A 21,981-nucleotide genomic window follows, 5' to 3' on the forward strand; every position below is an offset into this window, starting at 1 on the left:
GGCATTGGCAGCCCCTGGAGGGCTGTGCGTGGGTGAAACATACTAACAAGAGCAAGCAATAATAAGGGAAAAACAATACCAGCCCAATGTCTCCCTGGAGTGTCAATAGATATTTCTAACCCACTGTGTCAGAATGTGGCAATGCCTGTAGACAAACGCTGAAGAAAGTAGGTAGAGACTTGAAGTGGGAAAGTACAAAGCCAAAGAGACGAGTGTGTGTGTGTGTGTGGGGGGGGGAAGGATTAGAAATAATTCCAGCAATGTGGATTTTAAAGCTGCTTCACACAACAAAAGTATTCATGGATTTAATTGAATTTTGTTTCCATTCAAGGTATAGTGGCCTATTCTGAATGGGTAGTGCTGGTATGCACTTTATGCCTTAGCTTAGCCCCACATATTACGAAACAACCCCTCTGTTAGACAGCTGAGGTTCCCAGCCCCTTCTCCCAAATCATGTGGGATTTCTAGGGGTGCTGCCCGTGGCATCCAGCCCAATGAGTACTTTGTTGAGGGGCATATGGACTATTAAGGAACAGACTAGATGGCATGCCACTCAGTCGAGCTCCATAAAGAGCAGATTACTGGAAAAGAAAGTCACTAAATAAATGCTGGACTTCCATTAGGATTAATAACATAATTGCGTGCTTTATTGAGATACACAGTAAAGCAGTATATAATACAATAGTAAGGCATATATTTGGTGAAATTTGATATGTTGTGAAAAATGCAGTAAAACTGAAGTTTATAAAAAAATTAGTAAATGTTAGAGTGTTGGTGTTAAAACACAATATTTTATGATACCCAAGTAGTAAACCAGTACTGAGTAACAATGAAATAACATGCCATATGATATTTATGTAGTCAGTTACAATGGTTATGTTTTACAGTTTAATACTTTGTGGTTATAAGGAACATGAAAGAATTCCCAAATTATGCTTAAAAAGCAGCAATAAAGCTCTCAACTTTTTAAATATTTTTAACAGACTCACTCCAAAACTAATGTCTAGAAAGTAAAAACCAACCAAAATAAAACCCTGATGAAAACAATTGTGCAAGCCATTTGCCTCTGATTATTTAAAGAGGTTTAACTTACAAGCACAAAAGAAAGAAAGAAAAACAAATCCATTCCCTTATATCTTGATCTGAACTTTCCTGAAGAAATGCAATCAGAAGTAAACAGGGTACCCACTGTAAATAAAGCATTTAAAGAGCTCTTTATCATGAAAGTGATCTGGGTTTCTTTTTCTTTTTTTTTAATGTATTAGTATTAAATGATGAGACCGGTTCACACAATGGACAAGTGGTGACAATGTAACATCTGTACGTAATTGTCAGGAACACCACAAAACCAAAGTGAGGTAGAAATAGCATGACTAGCCATGTTCAATGTTAACTAGCATTCAAAATAAAATAAAATCTCTCCCAACTTTTAATTACACTTCATACAAGAAGAGGTAACAGATTTTAACCCTTGCAAAGTAATGTGAGTAAGTCAGATGGTGTATTTCTAGGTGTTTTAAAAGGAAATTAAAAGCTGATAAAAGAAAATGAAATGGTAAAGCTTTTGTTAACAGCCCCTCACACCCCAACCTACCCTATGGAGTTGCTGTTGAACCGTTTAATCTATTCTCTGTTCTCTCTCTCCCAAGTCATTGTGAATTGTGCGGTATTACTTGCAGAAAAAAATGGGGAGGAACTAAATACTGGGGTGGGGGAGGGAGGGGAGAGGAGAGGAGAACCTTGTTTTGCTGATGAACACTTCATGGAATAATGTGGCACCTTCAACCGCTTATCATACAGGAACAGTCGTAATTCTTTTACACTGCCCCCCAAAGCTTTCAACACGGTAACTCCTTGGAACGTGCTGCCACAAGGGGTTGAGACAGATATTGTGGATGTGTTCCCCCCCCCGCAGAGGATTGGGTAACTTTATGATAATTAATAACATTGGTAGCTATGCAATCTATGATGATATATGAACAATCACTTCGTGCTTTTAGGCAGAAGGGGATCAGCAACAGGGGTCAGTAAGGAATCTCCTTCCCTCCACACCCCACCTTCAGCATCTCAGAAAGGTGGCATTATGGGGGGGGGAGGAAGCATATCAAACTTCTGCTGAAGCATCATGTGCTGGCCGCTGCCAGAGGCAGGATACCGGACAATAAGGTCCAAAGGTTTAATCCGGTAAGGCAATTCCTATGTTTCTTTACTAACAATATTCAGGATTTTAGTCGGCAGAAGAAACGGCCGGAGTATAGGATTTACAATTTATTTTTGCAAGCTCTGAAGAGAGCATTGTCATGTAATGTGCTCTTTCATTTCATTATTGCAGACTAGCTGGATGATTCATATAATCCTTAATTTTATCTGGAAAGAGGTGGAAAAACTACCTCAGCTGGAAGTTAAGAAGATTTTTTTTAAGCCAACCTTCGTCAGACAAAAAACAACATGAAAGGTAAGTCAGTTGTTTTGGTGTTGTTGCAGAAAATACTTGCTTTGATAAGCAGGGAAAAGAACACAGAACATGAATACATCTCTGGTATGGTCACAGAGCTGAAATGATACTAAATAAATGCACTGCCTCCATTTTTTTGTTTTTGTTTTTTTTTTTAAAGGGGGTTTCTATAAACAATTATTTTTTTATAAAGCACACTTTAGTTTACAATCTTTCTTTATAACTGTTATAAATGTTTCTAAACAACCCGAAATGCGTTCCATATAAAGAAATGGCAAGTTATTTAACTATCAAGATTTTACATGTAGTTTTCTTATAATTTTTGTACAATTGCATAGACGTGTAAAACCTGCCATTGTTAACAAAACAATAACAGACTTAGGAAACTACTGAAATCTACAGTATAGTACCACTACTCTTCACAAAAATATAGATTTGTTTTCTTGTAAACTCTTACAGTCTAATCCTCTTTGTTGTATGAATTTTATAAAAACCATGCGGGACGCCTGAAGTTGTAAAACACATCTTGCTACTCTAATGCCTTGTCATCAGTCATCACTGTAACTAAGGTTTCCATTGCTCTGCCCAAGTCATCTGCCATGTGGAAAAGGCTCCCTACATTGTGGCCTGAAAAACAAAAGGCAAAGAAAAGGACATTAATAACAGGGACAGAACAGCGAATTGTTATGAACATTATGTATAAGTGAAGTAGACACACATCAGTCTCCATGTATATCTCTGCACAATTCCATGTGGAGTACAACATGGAATATTGTACCTAAAAATCCCCATCCTACAACACACATAAAAAGCCATTTGTGATAGCGTGACATTCATTGTTAGAAGAGCTCGGTGAATCTTGCAGAGAACATCACAACCAATACTGGTTTGAATTTATACTGTAATGCGCTTTGGCAATGCTCCATGTGCTCGCTTTCCAAACACGTACAAGTGCTCGAGTTGCATTGGCATGAATATTCATGGAAAGCACATTTCAAAGTCACACGCATAAGTATCCACATAAACCGCATTTTAGATTTGCACGTGTTAAATGAGTGCTGGAAGTGCTTGATCACTCATCCGATCAGTGAATAAAAAACAACCGAACCAATCATAACTTACACAGCTTGATGAGAGAATCATCCAAAATCAGTTAGGGTATGTCTGCTAATAAAACCATGTGGCTGGCCTGTGCCAGCTGACTCGGCTTGGGCTGCAGCCTGAGCTCTGGGACCCTCCCACCTTTCAGGGTCCTAGCACTGAGGCTCTAGCTTGAGCCCAGAAGTCTACATTGCAATGAAACGGCCCCTTAGCCCGAGCCAGCTGGCATGGGCCAGCCATGGGTGTTTAATTGCAGTGTAGACATACCTTTCAAAGCAATGTGAATCGGGCCCTAGTCTAAAACTGTTTTTGATCCAACAAAAGAATTAAGAACAATTCACAACTACATTCCCTGAATCCTTTTGAATAAATGTATTCAAGGAAACTACCATCTAGTATACTCCACTAAAAGAGGCTACATTTATCAGATAAATTATTTACTGTGGTTTATTTGCTCAGCTCTAGTCACTGGTATCAATGTGAGATCCTGAAATATTATCACTTTTGGTTATACATCTCAGATGGTTTATGTCATTACTAGAGCTACTTTCATGGCATTTTAACTTTTTATTAACCAATAACTAATTACCCCTCTATATTAAAATCATACAAAGCTATGCTGAAATAGCATGAAGAGTCGGAGTCACCGAGAACTTTGGTGGCAGAACGTCTGTTCAGAGAAGAGAGTTACAACAGCACGTGGAACACAGGAGCACCCAGAGTTGCTTGGCACAGTCCACAAAGTGCGAGGAGTCAGTCGAGGATAGGATGGGACCAGGACACTCAACACCTCACATCATCCTGGTCCCATCAACAAAGCTTCCTACCCTCGTGGGTCAATTTCCCCACTGATGCAGCTGCTTCTCCTGACACAGGGGGTACATTTTGCACTTCCCCACACAAGTGGAATAAATCAAACTCACAAAGACAAGGATGCTAGGAGTTAAGATCAGACTCTTTCCTTAAACTGTTGTGCCTAAATATTACAGTATATAAATAATCATGCACGGTTGACATTTCTGTGGTACCAAGATGATAGAGCTGAATTAATTAAAACTTGTGGGACAGAAACTTTAAAGTAAATCATCTAAATTTTAAATTAATTTATTGGGTAAAGGAATGAGTTCCATGCTCATAAAAGTGAGGGGCTAATATCACTTGCTTGAACCAATCATAACACAGCCAAGTATTTATGTAAACTTCCCCACACAATTCCAGCAATGCGCCTCTATCCTAACCTACGATACCTCAGCTACATTGCCATCCTGGAACTCCTGAGCAGATTCTACCAATGCTGCAGCTTTGGGATGTTCACAATGGCAGTTAGGAAGAGAATGTTAAATGTATTCTCATTGGTGATTTTAACTGATATTAGATAAAGCATGAGAGAGAATGAAGTAGTGAGCAATCCCGCAAGATGTAAAGAGTCAGGATAAAATGAACAATTCACCCTCCTTTCCGTGTTCAGTCTCTCTCTCTCGTGAAAAAGACCAAAGGATGCTGCTCTATGCTGCGGATGGCAAAATACAAACTTTAGAGCCAACAAAAAGTGGGATTAGCTGGCTCACATAATTGATAATTGGTATTAAGAGGCAGCTTTCAGCAGAAACTCAGCCTAAAAAGTGAAAGTCTGAGTAAGTAAAAATGAGTAAAACACACCTTTTGAAATGAAGGTGCTTACATAAAAAGAACGGTAGCTGTCACTATGTGCTCCGCCTTTTGACACATTTATATGCGTATGTATGGCATGGTAGAAAGGTTTTATTGGCATACATTTGGATTGACCTGCATAATCTGAAACAGTCCACTGAACGCTTCAGTCCTGCAAGCTACTTTCAAACAGCCTCTACTTTAGTCTTTAAAACACCTACCACAAAATTATTTCTCCACCCACATCTATTGCTCCCAAACCATGGACTCAGGAAAAAAACAGGGGCTGAAAATTATAATGGCCAAACATCAATGAGTGGCAATATTAAAACTGTCCGTGATCCCAGAGTCACACTCAGCTATCTTGTGATCTGCTACTGCTAGAAACAATTCTGGGATTCCAGTTTTTCAAGTGACAGAACATCATTCATTTCTAGCCTTGGGAGACCAAGATATCCGACCTTAAAATCCCTATTCTCTGGATTTATGGAAAGCTATTTTAGATCCTTTTTAGAAATGTTTAATATGTGTTCATGCTATTTTTTCTGTCATTCAGAACTGATTTTACAGGCAGAGGATGAGTAACAATAACATTAATAAAAAAATTAATAAGAAAATATTTTCTAAACTGTGACATAAGCAAACATAAAACTTAGCATAATGAATGAGTTATACAAGCATCCAAAATGAGGACCAATAAAACCTTTTTGCATCCAGACGCCACCTTGTATTCTATTATTATATCCAAATAGTATAACAATAGTGCAATAATTCTGCCTTTAAATTGCTGCTGCTGTACTTTTGGGATTATCACAACTACTCCCATGTGTTTGGAGCCAAGAGCAAGTATGTAGGTCATCCCATATAAATGGCAACAACAAAAACTTTCTCCAGTATGGTAGATCATGACATTTTTTGTTGAGGCCACCCCATTAAGCTAAGTTTCAGTGTTTGATCTCCCTGTCGTCCCCACCCCCCACTTGCTCATATGGTATATTAGCCTTGAAAGTACATTAGAATTAGTGATGTAATTTCTGTGGGTGGAGATTAGCAACATCTACAAGAACAATAAAAAGTCACTTTACAGAGGAGTAGCCTGCAATGTACAATCTGCCCTGAGCAAAGGAGGGCCTGTCACTGCCCAGCAAGCAGAGACTGTCCCCTGCCCTCACTTGTTCGGGATCGGAGAGTAAGTTACTGCATATTTTTTCTGCATCACTACAGCTCATTCTTCCCGATCCTCTCACTCTCGGTGTCCCCTTGTTCGTGAGGGAAGGATGGGAGTAGCCCTTGCTGTACTTGTCGGCTGCAGGCCCAGTTCCAAACCAAGTAGCCCTTCCTCAACCATGCAGGTGAGAAAGGCAAAGTGTGTGTGCGGGGTGTTTATTCTCTCAAGACCATAGGGATTTGAGAACAATACAAGCATGGCTTTCCTGGCCACATGTGAACTACGTGTGTGTGTGTGTATGTCATCTTCTATAATGCCTATACCAGGAGGACTGTTGTTACACTTCTGTTGTGTTCTTGTTTCCTGGAAGCACCTGAAAACAACATTTCTATATTCCTTATTAAGATACAGGAAAAAAGGGGGAAAAAATGCTGGCCCAAAAACCATTTAATAAATGAAAACAGAACAGTCTAAACCAGGGTCTCGCACAGGATTATTATTATTTTTAATATAACTGAGCTGTCAAAGACGTCATTAATTCCACTTTCATTTTTTTTTTGTAACATCACATTAAAGACAAAAAAGTTTCTCAGTGCTAGTGGCTCTGCAAGGATGAAACAACATTGTTTAAAAACATCACAATGAGCTTCAAAATGTTACAGAGGAAAAAGAGACATGGAAAGTGTTAATTTAACCTAGTCTTGTACAAATGGAGTGAACAATAATACATGTGTATTTGCCTTGAAAGCAGGACAACAGTATATTTCTGTAGACTCTTAACTGCATCATTTCTAGTCACATACAGCATGATATGTACCGTATCTGCTTTAGAGGCTGTATTGGAATTAAGGCCCCAGGGGAGGACAAAGTAATTGAATATCAATCTTGCACTGCAGCTTGTTACAGAAATAAAAGTGCAGTGTTCACACTCTAAAGACAGGCCAGAAAGTAAATTAAAAAAACCCAACACAATAGTGTCTGTATTTCGGCAGTGCAAATGTCTAACACCCTCTGCCCCGCCCCCCATGCCACAACCCATGAACAATCCTCCCTGTTGGTGGGTCAGATTCTGACAGCCTTAGTCAGATTGAGTAGCTTTTTTAAATCAACGGGAATACTCACAGAATAAGGCACTACTTAACATGAGTAAGAGGAACACAATCTACTTGTGTTTTAATTGCAATCTGGCTTCACACAAACTGACTGACATGTAAACCTTAAGCTACACTATAACTAGACAGAGAAATATTTTTTAGTATACAGACTTCATGTATATGTGGTCTGAGTAAGAGAAGCTAGCTCTCAATCCTGCAAATGGCTGAGCACCCTTAACTCCCGCTGAGTTGAAACAAGAGTTGAGGGTGCTGAACATTTCCTTGGAGGTGCTCAGTACTTTGTCGGATTAGGCCAGTGGATTTTCAGTATTTAGGAATCGCACACTCTCTAAAGCCAGGGCAGTGGCAGTTTTTTTTAAAGGCTATTTCTCACACACACACACACGCGCTGCATTTTGTCTTTTTTAATGATGTATGGAAATATAAACAAAGACAACGAAAATCAGCATCAAGGGCCTGTTCTGCTCACATGGAGCCTAATCATCAGTTCTTAAGGGCCATTAATTAGCAGAATTGAATACCAAATCATTTCCATAGAATTTTTAAACAGGTGCAATCTGCTTGATGAAGTGTCAGATACTCCAATGATGAACAAGTTACTAAGCAAGCACCAGATATCTCCCTTGAGGAAAGGCCGATCTACAGTGGAGTGTTTAGTCACCAATATAGCTGTCCAGTGCAAATGGCTGTACACATGCAGCTCACCCCAGGGAAGACTCTGCGAGTGCAAGTCACCATTTGTGCCAGTGTAGCACGGTCAGCCACAGTCGTGTAGCTACACTGGTGGCTAACCTCCCTCCCCCACGCCAGCCCCAGTGCAGACAGTCTGAGTATGGCTCTGTCAGGCTCTCCCCATTGCAGGTAGAGAACATCCCAGAGTTTGGCCACCTTTCTAATTCCTGATTCATTCATTCTAAGCACTTTCTGGGCATAATTTCTGCAAGTTCATTTCACAGCTATCTGTGATTCCACTAAGATATAAAATATTCAGAAGCTCTTTCATAACCATTTCATTGGGCATTTCAACTTTGCACTCCTATGGGTATAATGTTTGAAGGAATAGCTTAACAATAAAAAAAGTTCCCTAGAAATACTGAAAAAGGTTATATGACAACACAGCACAAAACATTTTCACTCAAGTAATAGGCAGAGAAATACGAATTCTTAAACGTCAGAAAGCCATTTTTTCATCAAACCGATCATTTCTAAAGCACACAGCAAATACCTTTATATAATTGAATGCAGCACTGTGAAGTTGGTGGATGTTAGCAGCATTCCTTATTGTGCAAAACTGAATTTGCAAATTAAAAAAAAAAAAGTGTGCGTTTTTCATACCTCTCAACCTTCAGTATTTGAAAAGAAAAACCTATTTACCTTGATTCTAGAAATATCTAGAAAACAATTCTTCTTATGTACAGGAACAGGCCAATGACAGATTATGACTTCTGACCACGTGTGTCACATAACGACTTTATTTTAATATAGTCTCATCTTCTGTAATCCCCTGAGTTTCCACCTTTGTGGGGCGTGGAATTGAGGCACACTCCTGTTCTAACATTTTCCCCATTGAAAGTTGAGAGGCATTGTATATTAGAGCAGGCTTCTGGCATGCACTCAGGAAAACAAAACAAAACAAAACCAAACCAAACAAGCTAAACAGCTGCCACACAAATACCGGACACAGAGAGCAAGATGCCATGGCTTCTGTTTGTCACAGTGTGCCTGAATCTCACTAACCTCTCTTACTGGCTTTCCGGGGGCATTTCTTCCTTTAGTAACAGACAAAGGTAGCAGAAAGGAAAGAAAAACAAAACCACAAATAAATCAATAGTAGTTTATACTGACAAAGACTCTTCAGCCTCCACTTGGGAATTTAATACAGGCATAATATAATAATAAATCTAATTTTTTTAAATAAAGTGAAGGACTATAGTGCTTTTAACACCACTGGCAGTTGAGTGTTGATCAAATCAAGAGTAAATATAAAAAACCTTCCTTATTGCTTTTAACATAGCCAAGTATAGAAGTAGTTATGAAGTCTACTGAAATCAACCAAATAAAACCTTTCACTGAGGAGAGGAAGGCAGTGATGTTATAAATCCATTTTTTAAGTGAGCAGTATGATTATATTGATTTCAAGTATTTCTACTAGCCAACTTTCATGCTAAAATCTTCTCTCTCTGACTTCATAATTAATGCACTCAGACATTATGGAGTTTATTCTGCTCTGAATACCCTACTTTTGCACCTAAAGTATAAAGCTATCCGATTGCCACTCTAATGCATTCTTGTACACATGTTAAAGGATGAATATTTTGTGTAACATCAAGACATTGGTGTGCATTTTGGGAAGCTTATAAAGAGGCTGGGTGGCAAGAAAGGGAAGGAAATGTGAATTTTTTCAAATGGAGATGAAGGAAAAAGAGTTTAAGAACTGATCAAGAATCAAGCAGGTTTGTTATAGACTTTAGAATGTAATGAAATATCAGAGAAATTAGGTGTGACTTTAACTTGCATGACTGCCCTTTACTCAGGAGATCAAAGATCTTGTTCACAGGCCTTGGTACATATTTTTGCAGGGACAAACTTCCCTTAAATGATACTCAAGCTCTCCATCAATATGTGGCACCCTGTCCTTCTCAACCACACAACTTCTGTCAATAAAATATGTACATGAAGAACTATGCAACTCTTTATATTATCACTGCTATGTTGTTGTTGTACTAAATTCCAGAGGCATCAGTCACAACCAGGGCCCCAGTCGTGCCACGTAAAATCATACATGAAGGTATGGGCCCCCAAACCACTTACAATCTAAAACTTGCAAAGACTTAAGGTATGTCTATACTACCCGCCAGATCAGCGGGCAGCGATCGATCCAGTAGGGGTCGATTTATCGTGTCCTAGACGTGATAAATCGACCCCCGAGCTTTCTCCAGTCGACTCTGGTACTCCACCAGGGCGAGAGGTGCAGGTGGAGTCGACGGGGGAGCATCAGCAGTCGACTCACCGTAGTGAAGACACCACGGTGAGTAGATCTAAGTACGTCAATTTCAGCTACATTATTCACGTAGCTGAAGTTGCGTAACCTAGATAGATTCCCCCCCAGTGTAGACCAGGCCTAATGTATGTGTTTAACTTTATGGACTGTGTTTAGTCCCACTGAAGTCAATAGGACTACTCGAGGGTGTAAAATTAAGCACATAAATGGGGTCTTTGCAGGACTGAAGCCTAAAATATTAATTGTGTCACCTAAAGAATAAAAGGGAAAAAGACAAAAAGTAAAATAAAACAACAGCACCCTTAATGACATAAGCTTGGATTCTTCTGGACATTTTCTGAGAAACAGTAAAACTCAGATCACTCCCAAATAGCATGCCAAATTCTAGTCTGTCTTCTCAGCAGTCATTCTAAGAACTAACGGGTACACACTTTGTTTTCAAAAATAAAGGGAGAAAGAATTTTGTTAAGAATTATGTTAAGCTGAGTTTGTAACTAATAGTCTTATAATGCAGATTTACATTTTTATGTGCAACAAGGCAAGTTATTGGCTTACCATAGTTTAAGACATTTTCCCCATCCCACCTCCAAAATAAAATAAAGTAAAATTCTTGCCTTGAAAAATGTTTTCAAACAGTATTAATATCCAGAGAACACCTTTTTGCACTTCAGGTGAAATTCATTAATATATTCTCAAGCAATTTCATCATGGCCTGATTATGTATACAAAAGGTGGAAAGCAACCTCAGGTCCCACGGAAGAAACAGTGGGAGAGGCTCGGCCAGCACTGCACTGTGCCACCATCAGGGACTCGAGTATTGGAAAGACCTCAGAAATCTAGCTCCCTGGGGCTAACTGAACCACAGGTGTCATGGAGAAGGTTCAGCACCTGGCATCTTTCTGGATGCTGGCTGGAGTGGGCAGAAGCACCCCTTTCCTGATCTGAGTTAGCTGTGAGATTCATTGTTTATGGTGGCTGAGGGAGTTCTTCCACTGATTCTGTAAAACGTGGAAAGGAGAGTTTGAACAATGATGCAAGTGCTTTGCGGACCAAATACAAACAATTATAGGATACATTTTCAGTGCTGGAAGTAGGGATTTAGCTGCACAACTTATCAGTATTCAAGCACAGCTAATGCACTGCTGAAAGTGTGTGTGTGTGTGTGTGTGCGCATAAAAGTGGGATAAAAAAATAAAAGCAGACTTGCAAATGATAAATCCATTTTTGATTTATTGCCCTGAGCTCACCATAATTCTTCTAAGTAAGCCATTCTAGGCTTTTTTATTAAATGGTATCTTGACAAATTAATAATGCTGAATTTTGACCCCAAAAAATCATTGTAATTTACAACTGGGTTTATGTTCTTCTAAGTACTTATATGACTCTTTTCACCTTACCATCTAAGCCCCTGACTGTGCACCATTGAAGTCCACAGAAACTCTGCCACTGAGTTCAGTGAGCTCAGGAGAATGTTCTTCTATGGTTCATTCATAAGTAGTATTTGCAAACCTTAGCTACAAAAAATACATTGTGGCTCACAATGAGATTTTGTTTTAAGTAGATGCAGTTCTACTGACTTCAGTGGAGTTTCATCTGCTAAACAGAGGACTGAACTTGGCCCTTATTTTTTAAAATTGCATATTGCTGTTGCTTCTTTGTAAAGCCAAGATCTCTATCTAGTGTAAATAAACTCCTTGAAGACTGTAATTTGTGCACAAGTATAGTGTGAAAAACATTTTCCTCTGTGGCCCATTATCTAGCACAACTAAATAAACCACTGAGGTGGTATTTAATAGTACATTTCCTCTAAATGTCAGACCTCTGGCTTTGACATCTGTTTTGAGTTAGCATAGCAGCTGTCTGAGGCAGCTGCAGCAGCTGTGAATTTGCTGTGAGCAGCACAGCAATGGGAACATGGTTGGGAAACCTCAGATTAAAAGGAAAGGAAAATTCCTTAAGGACAGCAATTATCAGGTACTCAGCAGAAATTCCCCCTGCAGATATTAAACTGTTTTTAGCACCAACCTTTGGCTCTTCAAGGAGCACAGAGTTCTTTCTGTACTGTTTAAAAGCTGCTGAAAGGTTAAATTAAGAAAGAAAAAGTTATAAAAAGCTATACAGGGACATCACCTATTTTTTCCAAGATCTACTTATTGAGACCTGAGCTATGAGACAGAAATATCCAAAACACAAGTCCTGATAATAATGGGAGACTTTAACTGCCCAGGCATCTGTTAGAAATGTAATGTAGCAAAACAAAATTTCCAATAAATTCTCAGTGTACTGGGGACAATTTTTTGTTTCAGAAAGCGGAGGAAGTAACCAGAGGGACAGTTATTTTAGACTTCATTATGACCAACAGGGAAGAATTAGTAACGAATCTGAAGGTGGAACAAATTATTAAACAATCCATTTGTAAGCACCTGGAGAATAATAAGGTTATAAGGAATTGTCAGCATGGATTTGTCAAGAACAAATCACGCCAAACCAACCTAATATCCTTCTTGGACAAGGTTACTGGCTCAGTGGATACAGGGGAAACAGCAGATGTGAAATATCTTGGTTTTAGTAAGGCTTTTGACCACAGTCCCACATGACACTCTCATGAACACACTAGGGAAATGTGGTCTAGATGAAAACTTTATAATGTGGGTGTACAATTGGTTGAAAGACTGTACTGAAAGAATAGTTAACAATGGTTCACCGACTGAAAAGGCATATCATGCGGGGTTCTGCAAAGGTCAGTCCTGTGTCCATCACTATTCAATATTTTCATTAATAACTTGGATAATGGAATGGAGATATGCTTATAAAATCTGCAGATGACACCAAGCCGGGAGGGGTTACAAGCGCTTGGGACAACATGATTAGAATTCAAAATGACCGTGAAAAATTTGACAATTGATCTGAATTCAACAAGATGAAATTCAGTAAAGACAACTGCAAAGTGCTTCACTTAGGAAGGAAAAATCAAGTGCACAACTACAAAATGGGAAATGACTGGCTAGGTGATAATTCTGGTGAAAAGGATTTGGGGGTTATAGTGGATCACAAACTGAATACGAGTCAACAATGTGATGATACAGCTGCAAACAAGGCTAATATTCTGGGGTGAATTAACAGACATGTCATTGTCCCATTCTACTTGGCACTGGTGAGGCCTCAGCTGGAGTGGTCTGTCCAATTTTGGGTGCCACACTTTAAGAAAGATGTGGACAAACTGGAGAGAGTCCAGAGCAGAGCAACAAAAATAATGATAGGTTTAGAAAACCTGACCTGTAAGTAAGGCAAGATTTAAAACAAAAACGGGACATACATTAATCTTGAGAAAAGACGACTAAGGGGGGACCTGATAACAGTCTAGAAATATGTTATGGGCTTTTATAAAGTGAATGGTAATCAACTCTTCTCCATGTCCACTGAAGGAAGGATAAGACGTAATGGGCTTAATCTGCGGCAAGGGAGATTCAGATTAGATATTAAGAAAAACTCTCTAACTATAAGGGTAGTTAAGCTCTGGAACAGGCTTCCAAGGAAGGCTGCAGAATCGCCATCATTGAAGGTTTTTAAAAACAAGTTGGACAAATATCTGTCAGGGATGGTCTAGGTTTACTTGGTGCCACCACAGCACAGGGAGCTGGATTTGATGACTTCTCAGGGTCCCTTCCAACCATGGCACCCTTCCAGTTCTCCATTTCTATGATTGTATGCCTAGTTTTCTACATGTTGCAAGACTTCCTTTACAACAAAGGTGCTAAAATTTATTCAAAATAAATGCTACCAAGTTCTGATGCTCTTTTTAATACACCTGCTCACAATCATAGAAGTTAGAGATGGAAAAGTCATATTAAATCACCAGCCCAACTCCCTGCCAGGGGATTTGTCCCTGTTATACATTTTATCATTTAAATTTCTGTTTTTGAAGTCACAAATACAATCTTTCTGTTGGGAAGTTATTTCAGAGCCTCATAGGAGCTCATTCTTAGGACACTTTTCCTGATATTTAGACTAAATTTTCCATTTTTAAACTTCACCCATGATTTTAACGGATACCTCCATGCAACCCACTACATAAATTTGCCCCCTTCTTTGTGTTAAGAAAATTAATGTATTCCTAAACTGACAAGGTGAATGAGGTAATATCTTTTATTGGACCAACTTCTGTTGGTGACAGGGACACACAAGCTTTTGAGTCACACAGCGCTCTTCCTCAGGTGTGAGAAAGGTACACCCGTGGGTTACAGCAAAATGCAAGGTGGAAGGGATTGTTTAGCATAAATAGTTGGAACATATTGTAAAGGACCATTCATTAATTGTTGACTTTTGAATTGTGACCACTGTATTCCAAACATGCCTGTATTTTCAAAATGAACTTTATTCGTCAATTGCCATCAACTCTGATCAGGAAGTTTGCTACAATGAACAAGGGCTGCAGTAGTAAAACTTGGGTCAGTCTCATAAATTAATTGGAAGGACACACAGATATTTTTGGAGTGCTGAGTACTCACAAATGCCAAGGAAATCAATCGGAGCTACAGATCCCCAGCATCTTTGAAAATACGGGCACTCTTTTTAGGTGCCTAAACGTGGATTTAGAAGCTAGTGTCTTTAACAGACTCTCTGTCTTTATGGTGGGTACATCATAGGTGCAATCTGGGGATGGATATAGTGCGCACATCTGTTCACCATGTTAAGGAGATCAACTCAGGTGAAAGTATTTTGCCGCAGATTTTCTTGGATAACGTTTTTTCTATATGATTTCCATTATCCATTTAATTCTCCAACCTCCCTTCGCTTTCTACTGTTTGTGGCAGCCTGATTGAGGGTTATTGGTTATGGTTTGCATGGCAGAGGTCATTGCTTGGGATGAACAGGCAGGCACATCACCCTTTGGAGAAGGCACTTGGTGTGAAATTCATCTCCCTGTGCAAATGGTGTGCACAAAGCCTATGTACATCCACAAAATAAGGCAAAAGTGGGACTTCAGGTGGCATATAAGACTTATGGGGCTTCTCCACAGCAGGTGAATGTCAACCACTGTAGCTACTGTCCAACAATCATTCCATCTCCTATCCTGAATACAAGCAATTCCCTTGGCAGCAGAATGTTTTATTCTCGCTCTGAAAAGACCTTTTCTTAAATAAAAAGCTTTAAAAACCATAATTCAAATAATGTGTGTGCTTATCTTCAGCAAACAAAGGGAGCAAACTTTAATAAAAACAAGAAAATTGAAAGAGGTGCTGTTTCTACACAAACACACACACACACACACACACACACACAGTACAAACTAGCAGCCAGCTTATTTTGTCTCACTTTGAACTCGAACAGCGTGAGTTCGAAAGTTTTGACTCCAACTCTAATGTTATTGGGTTCGCAATCTTCTTCGAAAGAAGAAGAGAGAATAAAATACAATGAAACATAGGTCAAAAAAATACAGCAGAGAACAGACAGATTGAAAACCACAGAGGGACTGTGAAAAAAGGAACCAAGGGAAAGGAAAAAGAGGAAATTCTAAGAAAAACAGATATAGAGTGTATATTGTTAATAGGGCACTCACTAAGCTAGGTTAGAATTTTGTGGAGGTTATGTCATGTCCCTTATATACAACACAGCTTCTTTTTTGCTAGTCTTAAAAGAAAACCAACTGAATAATCTTGAGAAAAAAAATATAGAGACAGAAGTAGTTTCTCTCTCTCTCTCTCACACACACATACACCATCTATTTATACACATGTACTTGTACAGCAGAACTTCAGAGTTACGAACACCAGAGCTACAAACTGATCAGTCAACCACAAACCGCATTTGGAATCAGAAGTATGCAATCAGGCAGCAGCAGAGAAGAAGAGAAAGCAAATACAGGACAGTACTGTGTTAAACGTAAACTTCTAAAAAATAAAGGGAAAGCAGCATTTTTCTTCTGCATAGTAAGGTTTCAAAGCTGTATTAAGTCAATGTTCAGTTGTAAACTTTTGAAAGAACAACCATAATGTTTGGTTCCGAGTTACGAACATTTCGGAGTTACGTAAAACCTCCATTCCTGAGGCGTTCATAACTCTGAGGTTTTACTGTATATTATATTGTGTGGTCTTTAAGGAATGTATACCACCTCTTAACTGCTGATATAGTCTTCTGGGTTACTGAAGCTTACCTCTTGTACTTGGGAAGGAATTGTTAAGCTGTTCCATCACCTCCTCCAACCCTGTGCTTGTGTCCTGGGGAGGGCTGAGCAGGTCATCCTCGCCTTAAAAACAAATCCAAACCATGTCATTTATGTCACTGCAAAACCATCTGGTAAATGTATCATTGTGGTACTTTTCTTTCACGTACCTTATGGAGGCTGTACACTTGAAATAAATCCTCCTGGCTAATATCCAGTCTAAATTTTAAGGGTTAATTTTGTCACCAAATGTTATATGCTTTCCATTTTAATGAAGCTGTGTAAAATCAGGTAAATCTGCATCTTAATCTTTAATTCATTAAACAAATGCCAGGATTACCTGATCTGGGGAAAACCGGGGAAAATGTCTGCTAAGAGGAGGGAGTTCATATAAATTACGGTCCTTTTTTCAGTTTTCCTCATTCCATTACTGGTACCAATTTTTGCTGTTGTGAGCAGTGCTGTTTGAGCAGCTCTCTGATAGTGTTGGCTTCATGTTAGGAATGCTTTGCCTAGCAGAGTAAATCTGCATCAACATTAATATTTCTGACAGTTTAATTGCATCAGATTGGTGCTCCAGGAACACTCAACTGGACTGTGAAAGATTTTAAAAACAGTTCAAACAAAGCAAAATCCATATGTCCCTTTGAATGATTCCTATAATCTGATTATAAGGCAGAAGTTTACTGGGAAGTTCAGAACACTTCATCTTTACAGATATTTTTATGTTTTCAAATAACCAAATGCCATCTGCCCAATCGTACAGGAAAGGGTAATTTTGCTTAGTTTTTTATCTGAAGCTTAATAGCAATAAAGTGCTTAAAAAGCAGAGTTTCTAAAAGGAGAATACACCTGGAGGTTCTCTATGAGTGAGATTCTCTCTTATTTGTCTAATCCCCATTAAGACACAAAAGCTGCTTTGCCATCTGTAATAACCCAAGCAGAGATGCATCAGCATTTTGAAAATTATTTGAGCCTTTGTCCCATTGCACAGTCCTCTATTATTAGTGTAGAATACACCTGGCATCTTACCTCACTGGACTTGAAAAAGCAATGCCACCTAAAGAATATTAATGCTACCAACCCTCCCCCCTATTTTTGATACTCCATGTCAGTGAAATCTCTACTACAAGGACACAACAAAATCCAAATCTTATATCACTGCTTCTGTCAGCCTTAGTATGCATCTCAGCTTTGGACCAGAAGGCTGTGGATTCAAGTCTTACGGCAGGAAGTATTTTCATACAAAATTTTGCCCCATTAGAGGTGTTGTCCTTTGAAAACTTAACAAAGCCAGAGTCACTTTTCCAGCCTCTGATGGATGTCAAGGTGGAAATTCAGAGCCAGCTTTTGCCACGACTCACGCTGAATACTTGAATCAGCCTGGATAAAGAAGGCAGAATCTGGCCCTAAAGATCCAAATATATATTTTCACAGAATAGGGAATAATCCTACTGTGTTCTGGCTAACATTAATCACCTGAGTAAGGACAAGCACTAATGTCCAAAGTGGTATTGTTAAGCACAGATACAAGTTTAGCTGTATATGCCCCAAAGGTCAATATATGTTTATTTACAACATATTCACTGCTCCTATCTTAATGCTAAGTCCTAAAATTTACTTTTAACTTGTGGTTAAATATAGTTTAAATTGTATTTAAATAAAATAGTGAAACCGGACATCATACAAGCAGCCTCCAACAACAACTAAAAGACTTCCTCTATATTGCTTTCATTAACAAAAACTACACTGCCCCAACCAGCCTTCCTCACCCCCTTCACTAGGTCCAATCCACTCCCAATTCCCATAAAAGGTATGGGGGAAGAGTTAGCTCTTACAATGTGTTCTGAAGGTCCCTAAGTCCGCGCTACGGTTCACTAAATTGGGAAGCGAGTCCCAAAGCCAAGTACCCCTCACCAAAACCTATTTTCTCGCCAGGTGTCTCTCATACTCAGGAGTAAACTGTTAGATCAAGTATCTTAGATGGCCCAAGTGCTGCAATACTGATTGGTGGAGTTTGAAAGGCAAAACCAACACCGTAAGACTTACCCAGGAATCAGCTGATAGCCAGTGCGGATCAAGGAGCACTGGCGTAATGTGCTTTGTTTGCAAAACTACTTAGTGAATAGGTTGCTGCATGACTTTTCCATATGTTTTAACAGTGTAGCTCCATGGAGAGCACATTGCAGTAAATTAACCTTGAGATTACAGTGACCTGGATAACCGTAGCAGAGTCTACTCCCCACAAGAGAAGGCTTCCTTACCAAAAGGAGATGGTAAGAAACGACTACTACCAAACTCAGTGTTCTTTAGAGAGCTTTGGAATACACTCTTTGCATGACAAAGATTTAAGACTATACTCGGCTATAGAGGATTCCCCCCTTCAGCACTCTGAAGTGGACAGACCTAATGCCTCCAATCTTTTGGGCTAAGAGAGCAACTTATGACAAACTGTAACAGTGAAAAGTGCTGCACATTAGCATAGCTAAAAAGATCCTATGTGATCTTTGTTCCACGGTACTGGAATGCTGCTTCCCTGTGATGTCTCATTATGATTACACTGAAATCAATTAAACATCTTACTGTCCTACATTTTTGTCTCAGAAAACTAATTTAGGTCTAACAAATTATTTTAAATGGGTGTCATCTTTACAGGATGCACAATGAGAATCCATTTACTGTATGTTTGGCCTAACTAATGATACAACAAAGATCTATACATCTGTTAATAAGAAGGCTGGTAACTGCTGACTTTCTGGTTTTTACATATCTTTAAGTAATAGATTTTATGGAAAAAGGGAAAACACATAGGAAGAAGTAATTAAATGGCCATGAAATGATTAAGCTCATCACAATTCATTTCTTCAGACACTAATCTAAACCATATTAGTATGTCTGTAAAAATTTGTGTATATAGTGCAGGGTAACTAAAGTAAGAAGCAAACAAGCAATTTCAGTAATAACTTCTCTCCCTCTCCTCCACCTTTGCTCATTACTGTACTCTCCTCTCACCCCTAGTTTTAACTTCAAGATCACTTCAGCACTACACAGTCTCTCAAAGATACATTACTCCACACTGGTTATTGTAGGAAGTCCCTACCTAGTCAATTTTGTTGCCCCAGTCATGCATATGATGATGGTAGAATTACCACTCACAAGGTAGCAGAAGTCGTCCAATATGGGGGTAAATTTGCCACCTCCATTTAATTTAAGACTGACAACAAGTTCTCTAAGCACACACACACACCTCTGCATCTGAATGAAATTATGTTTTACAGTGTGATACAGGAAAACATTAAATTCTTCCATTTTTTAAAAAAAGAAAAATCAGCTTACTGCACATTAGTTATCTGTACAACTCAGAATATTTCCAATAGGCTTAAAATTGTTTCTTTTGTGAAGCTATTGGTACTTTGAGGTCATCGAATTAAATCATCTTATTGAAGAATACATTGCTAAAGCTCATGCTCAAATAAATTTGTTAGTCTCTAAGGTGCCACAAGTACTCCTTTTCTTTTTGCTTTACTTAAAAGTAATTCCTGGTTACCGGGTGTGACCTGGAGAGACAGACCCCCGTAGAAACCTGTCAGGGTCTCCATGTCAAAGGCTGATGACTGCCTGGCAAGATAGGTATGCATATAAGCAGTTGATTCTTTTCAAGATATGTTTTCTCTGTAATACTTTTGTTCTGAATAAATAATACTTTGTTTTATGAAATCTGGCTGGTCATTGGTTAACCCTGTCACAACCCTTGGGAAAGAACAGGGTAGCAGGTGCTGAACTAAACTCAGCTATGCTCAGGTGATCACAGTGAACTACAGGAAACTGCAGCCTTAATCTCCATTTTGGAGGAAGTGGATTGCAGGATCCTGTCCGGAGGAAGGTGATGACTAGAGGCCTAAGTGGCGTGGCGTGGCGTGTCCTCAAGGAGGCCATGAAGGGTCCGAGGTGCAGTTACCTCAGGAACCATGACATTGGGTAATAAATATCTATCAGATAGGAAACTACAGCAGAAACGTTACCAAAACAAAAATACCAACCATTATTCATTGAAGATTGTTGCTGAATAAACCTTTCTCCACAACCAATCTGTGATTTACCATCATAAATATATTTATAAAAGCTACGAGGTGGGTGTTCCTTGTTAGTGGCCTCTCACTCAAGTTCTATTTATCTGAGCAATGATGCATTAAAATAAGATCACATCAATTAACCATGTGAGATGGCTGATCATTTTTTAAAATCACTTAGTCATAAGTAAGACTGTGTCCGTGTAAATCAGATTTGATCAAATTTATTAGCTTAGAGGTTATCTGAACGGCTTGCTTTAGCTTTTTCTTGGTACCTGTTTTTCAAATACAAGCCCTGATGGAACTTTCTGTTTGATGTCAAAATATCTGTGACACTGCACCATGGTTAAATACAAAAGCCTACATCATGATATACAATGGAGAAATAGCCAACTAAAGTCAATGCCCACTGCAAATACCCACTGTTTGTATTAACAACTGAATAAAATCTTTACTATCCTTAGTTAATTTTTTGGTGTCCTACACTGTAAAATATAAATATAAATCTCTCATGACAGTTTGAACATTGTCATCTTACCCATGGTTTCTGAAGTCTGGCTGCCGACTACGCGGAGAAGCATTGGCTGACTGCTATCTGACCTCTGTAAGGAGGTAGAAGGAGAAGATAGTGTTGTACCATTCACCTTGGAATCTGCCTGGGGCTGAGACAGCAGAATAAAACAAGGTGGTTATTCACAGCTGAACACATTTGAGCAAATTTTTCTATTTCCATATTTTGTATCTATTCCACAATGGTTACACAGCAATTTTATTCAATACATTTCAATGGGCTATGGATCCAAATTCTAAATTAAAAAAGATACTGCATTGCGTTCACACACTAGTGAGCGTATCTTACCACTTGCAGTCTACAGTAAGATCAAGTTCCTCTCGCTGACTACACTTCACAGATATCACTTCTTGATGTGCTACAGTTATTGATAACATTTCAAACTCTGCTTTGGAAAAATCTTTCTTTAGCTTTCCAAAGGGAAAGCCCAAGGACTTACCTGTTCCAGCAGCTGCCTCAGCCTGTGCAGCTGTGACTCCAGCTGCTTGTTGTGATCTTCCAGAATCTGCATCCTGGCTTCCAGGCGGCCCTTGTGCTGTCGAAGCAGCTTGGCTTCTGCAATGAGCTCAGCATCACGAGGACTCTGAGGGGAGATGGGCATCATCTCAGGTGGGGATGGCAGTGGAGAGAGTCCTTTGTGATCATGCTGTTGCTTCAATCGGTCGTATTCAGCCTGCAGGTTTCTGT

General features: G+C 39.1%; 1 protein-coding gene across 6 annotated transcripts in view; it reads right to left on the reverse strand.

The window, feature by feature from the left end:
• Positions 1-625: 625 nt before the first annotated feature.
• DMD (dystrophin) overlaps positions 626-21,981 on the reverse strand; it is a gene marked incomplete at both ends in the record, with an annotated part of 1,846,964 nt that continues 1,825,608 nt past the window's right edge. For 5 of the 6 annotated variants that reach the window (XM_084636024.1, XM_084636025.1, XM_084636026.1 and 2 more), the window contains 4 exons: positions 626-3,082; positions 16,645-16,737; positions 21,262-21,385; positions 21,734-21,977. In XM_084636024.1, coding sequence (XP_084492150.1) covers positions 2,985-3,082; positions 16,645-16,737; positions 21,262-21,385; positions 21,734-21,977 — 559 coding nt within the window. Of the gene's footprint in view, positions 3,083-9,226; positions 9,259-16,644; positions 16,738-21,261; positions 21,386-21,733; positions 21,978-21,981 lie in introns of all 6 variants that reach the window. The other variant, XM_084636023.1, reaches the window with a different exon arrangement.

The sequence above is a fragment of the Lepidochelys olivacea genome (assembly GCF_965140295.1).
Source record: "Lepidochelys olivacea isolate rLepOli2 genome assembly, chromosome: 1".
Taxonomy (NCBI): Eukaryota; Metazoa; Chordata; order Testudines; family Cheloniidae; genus Lepidochelys; species Lepidochelys olivacea.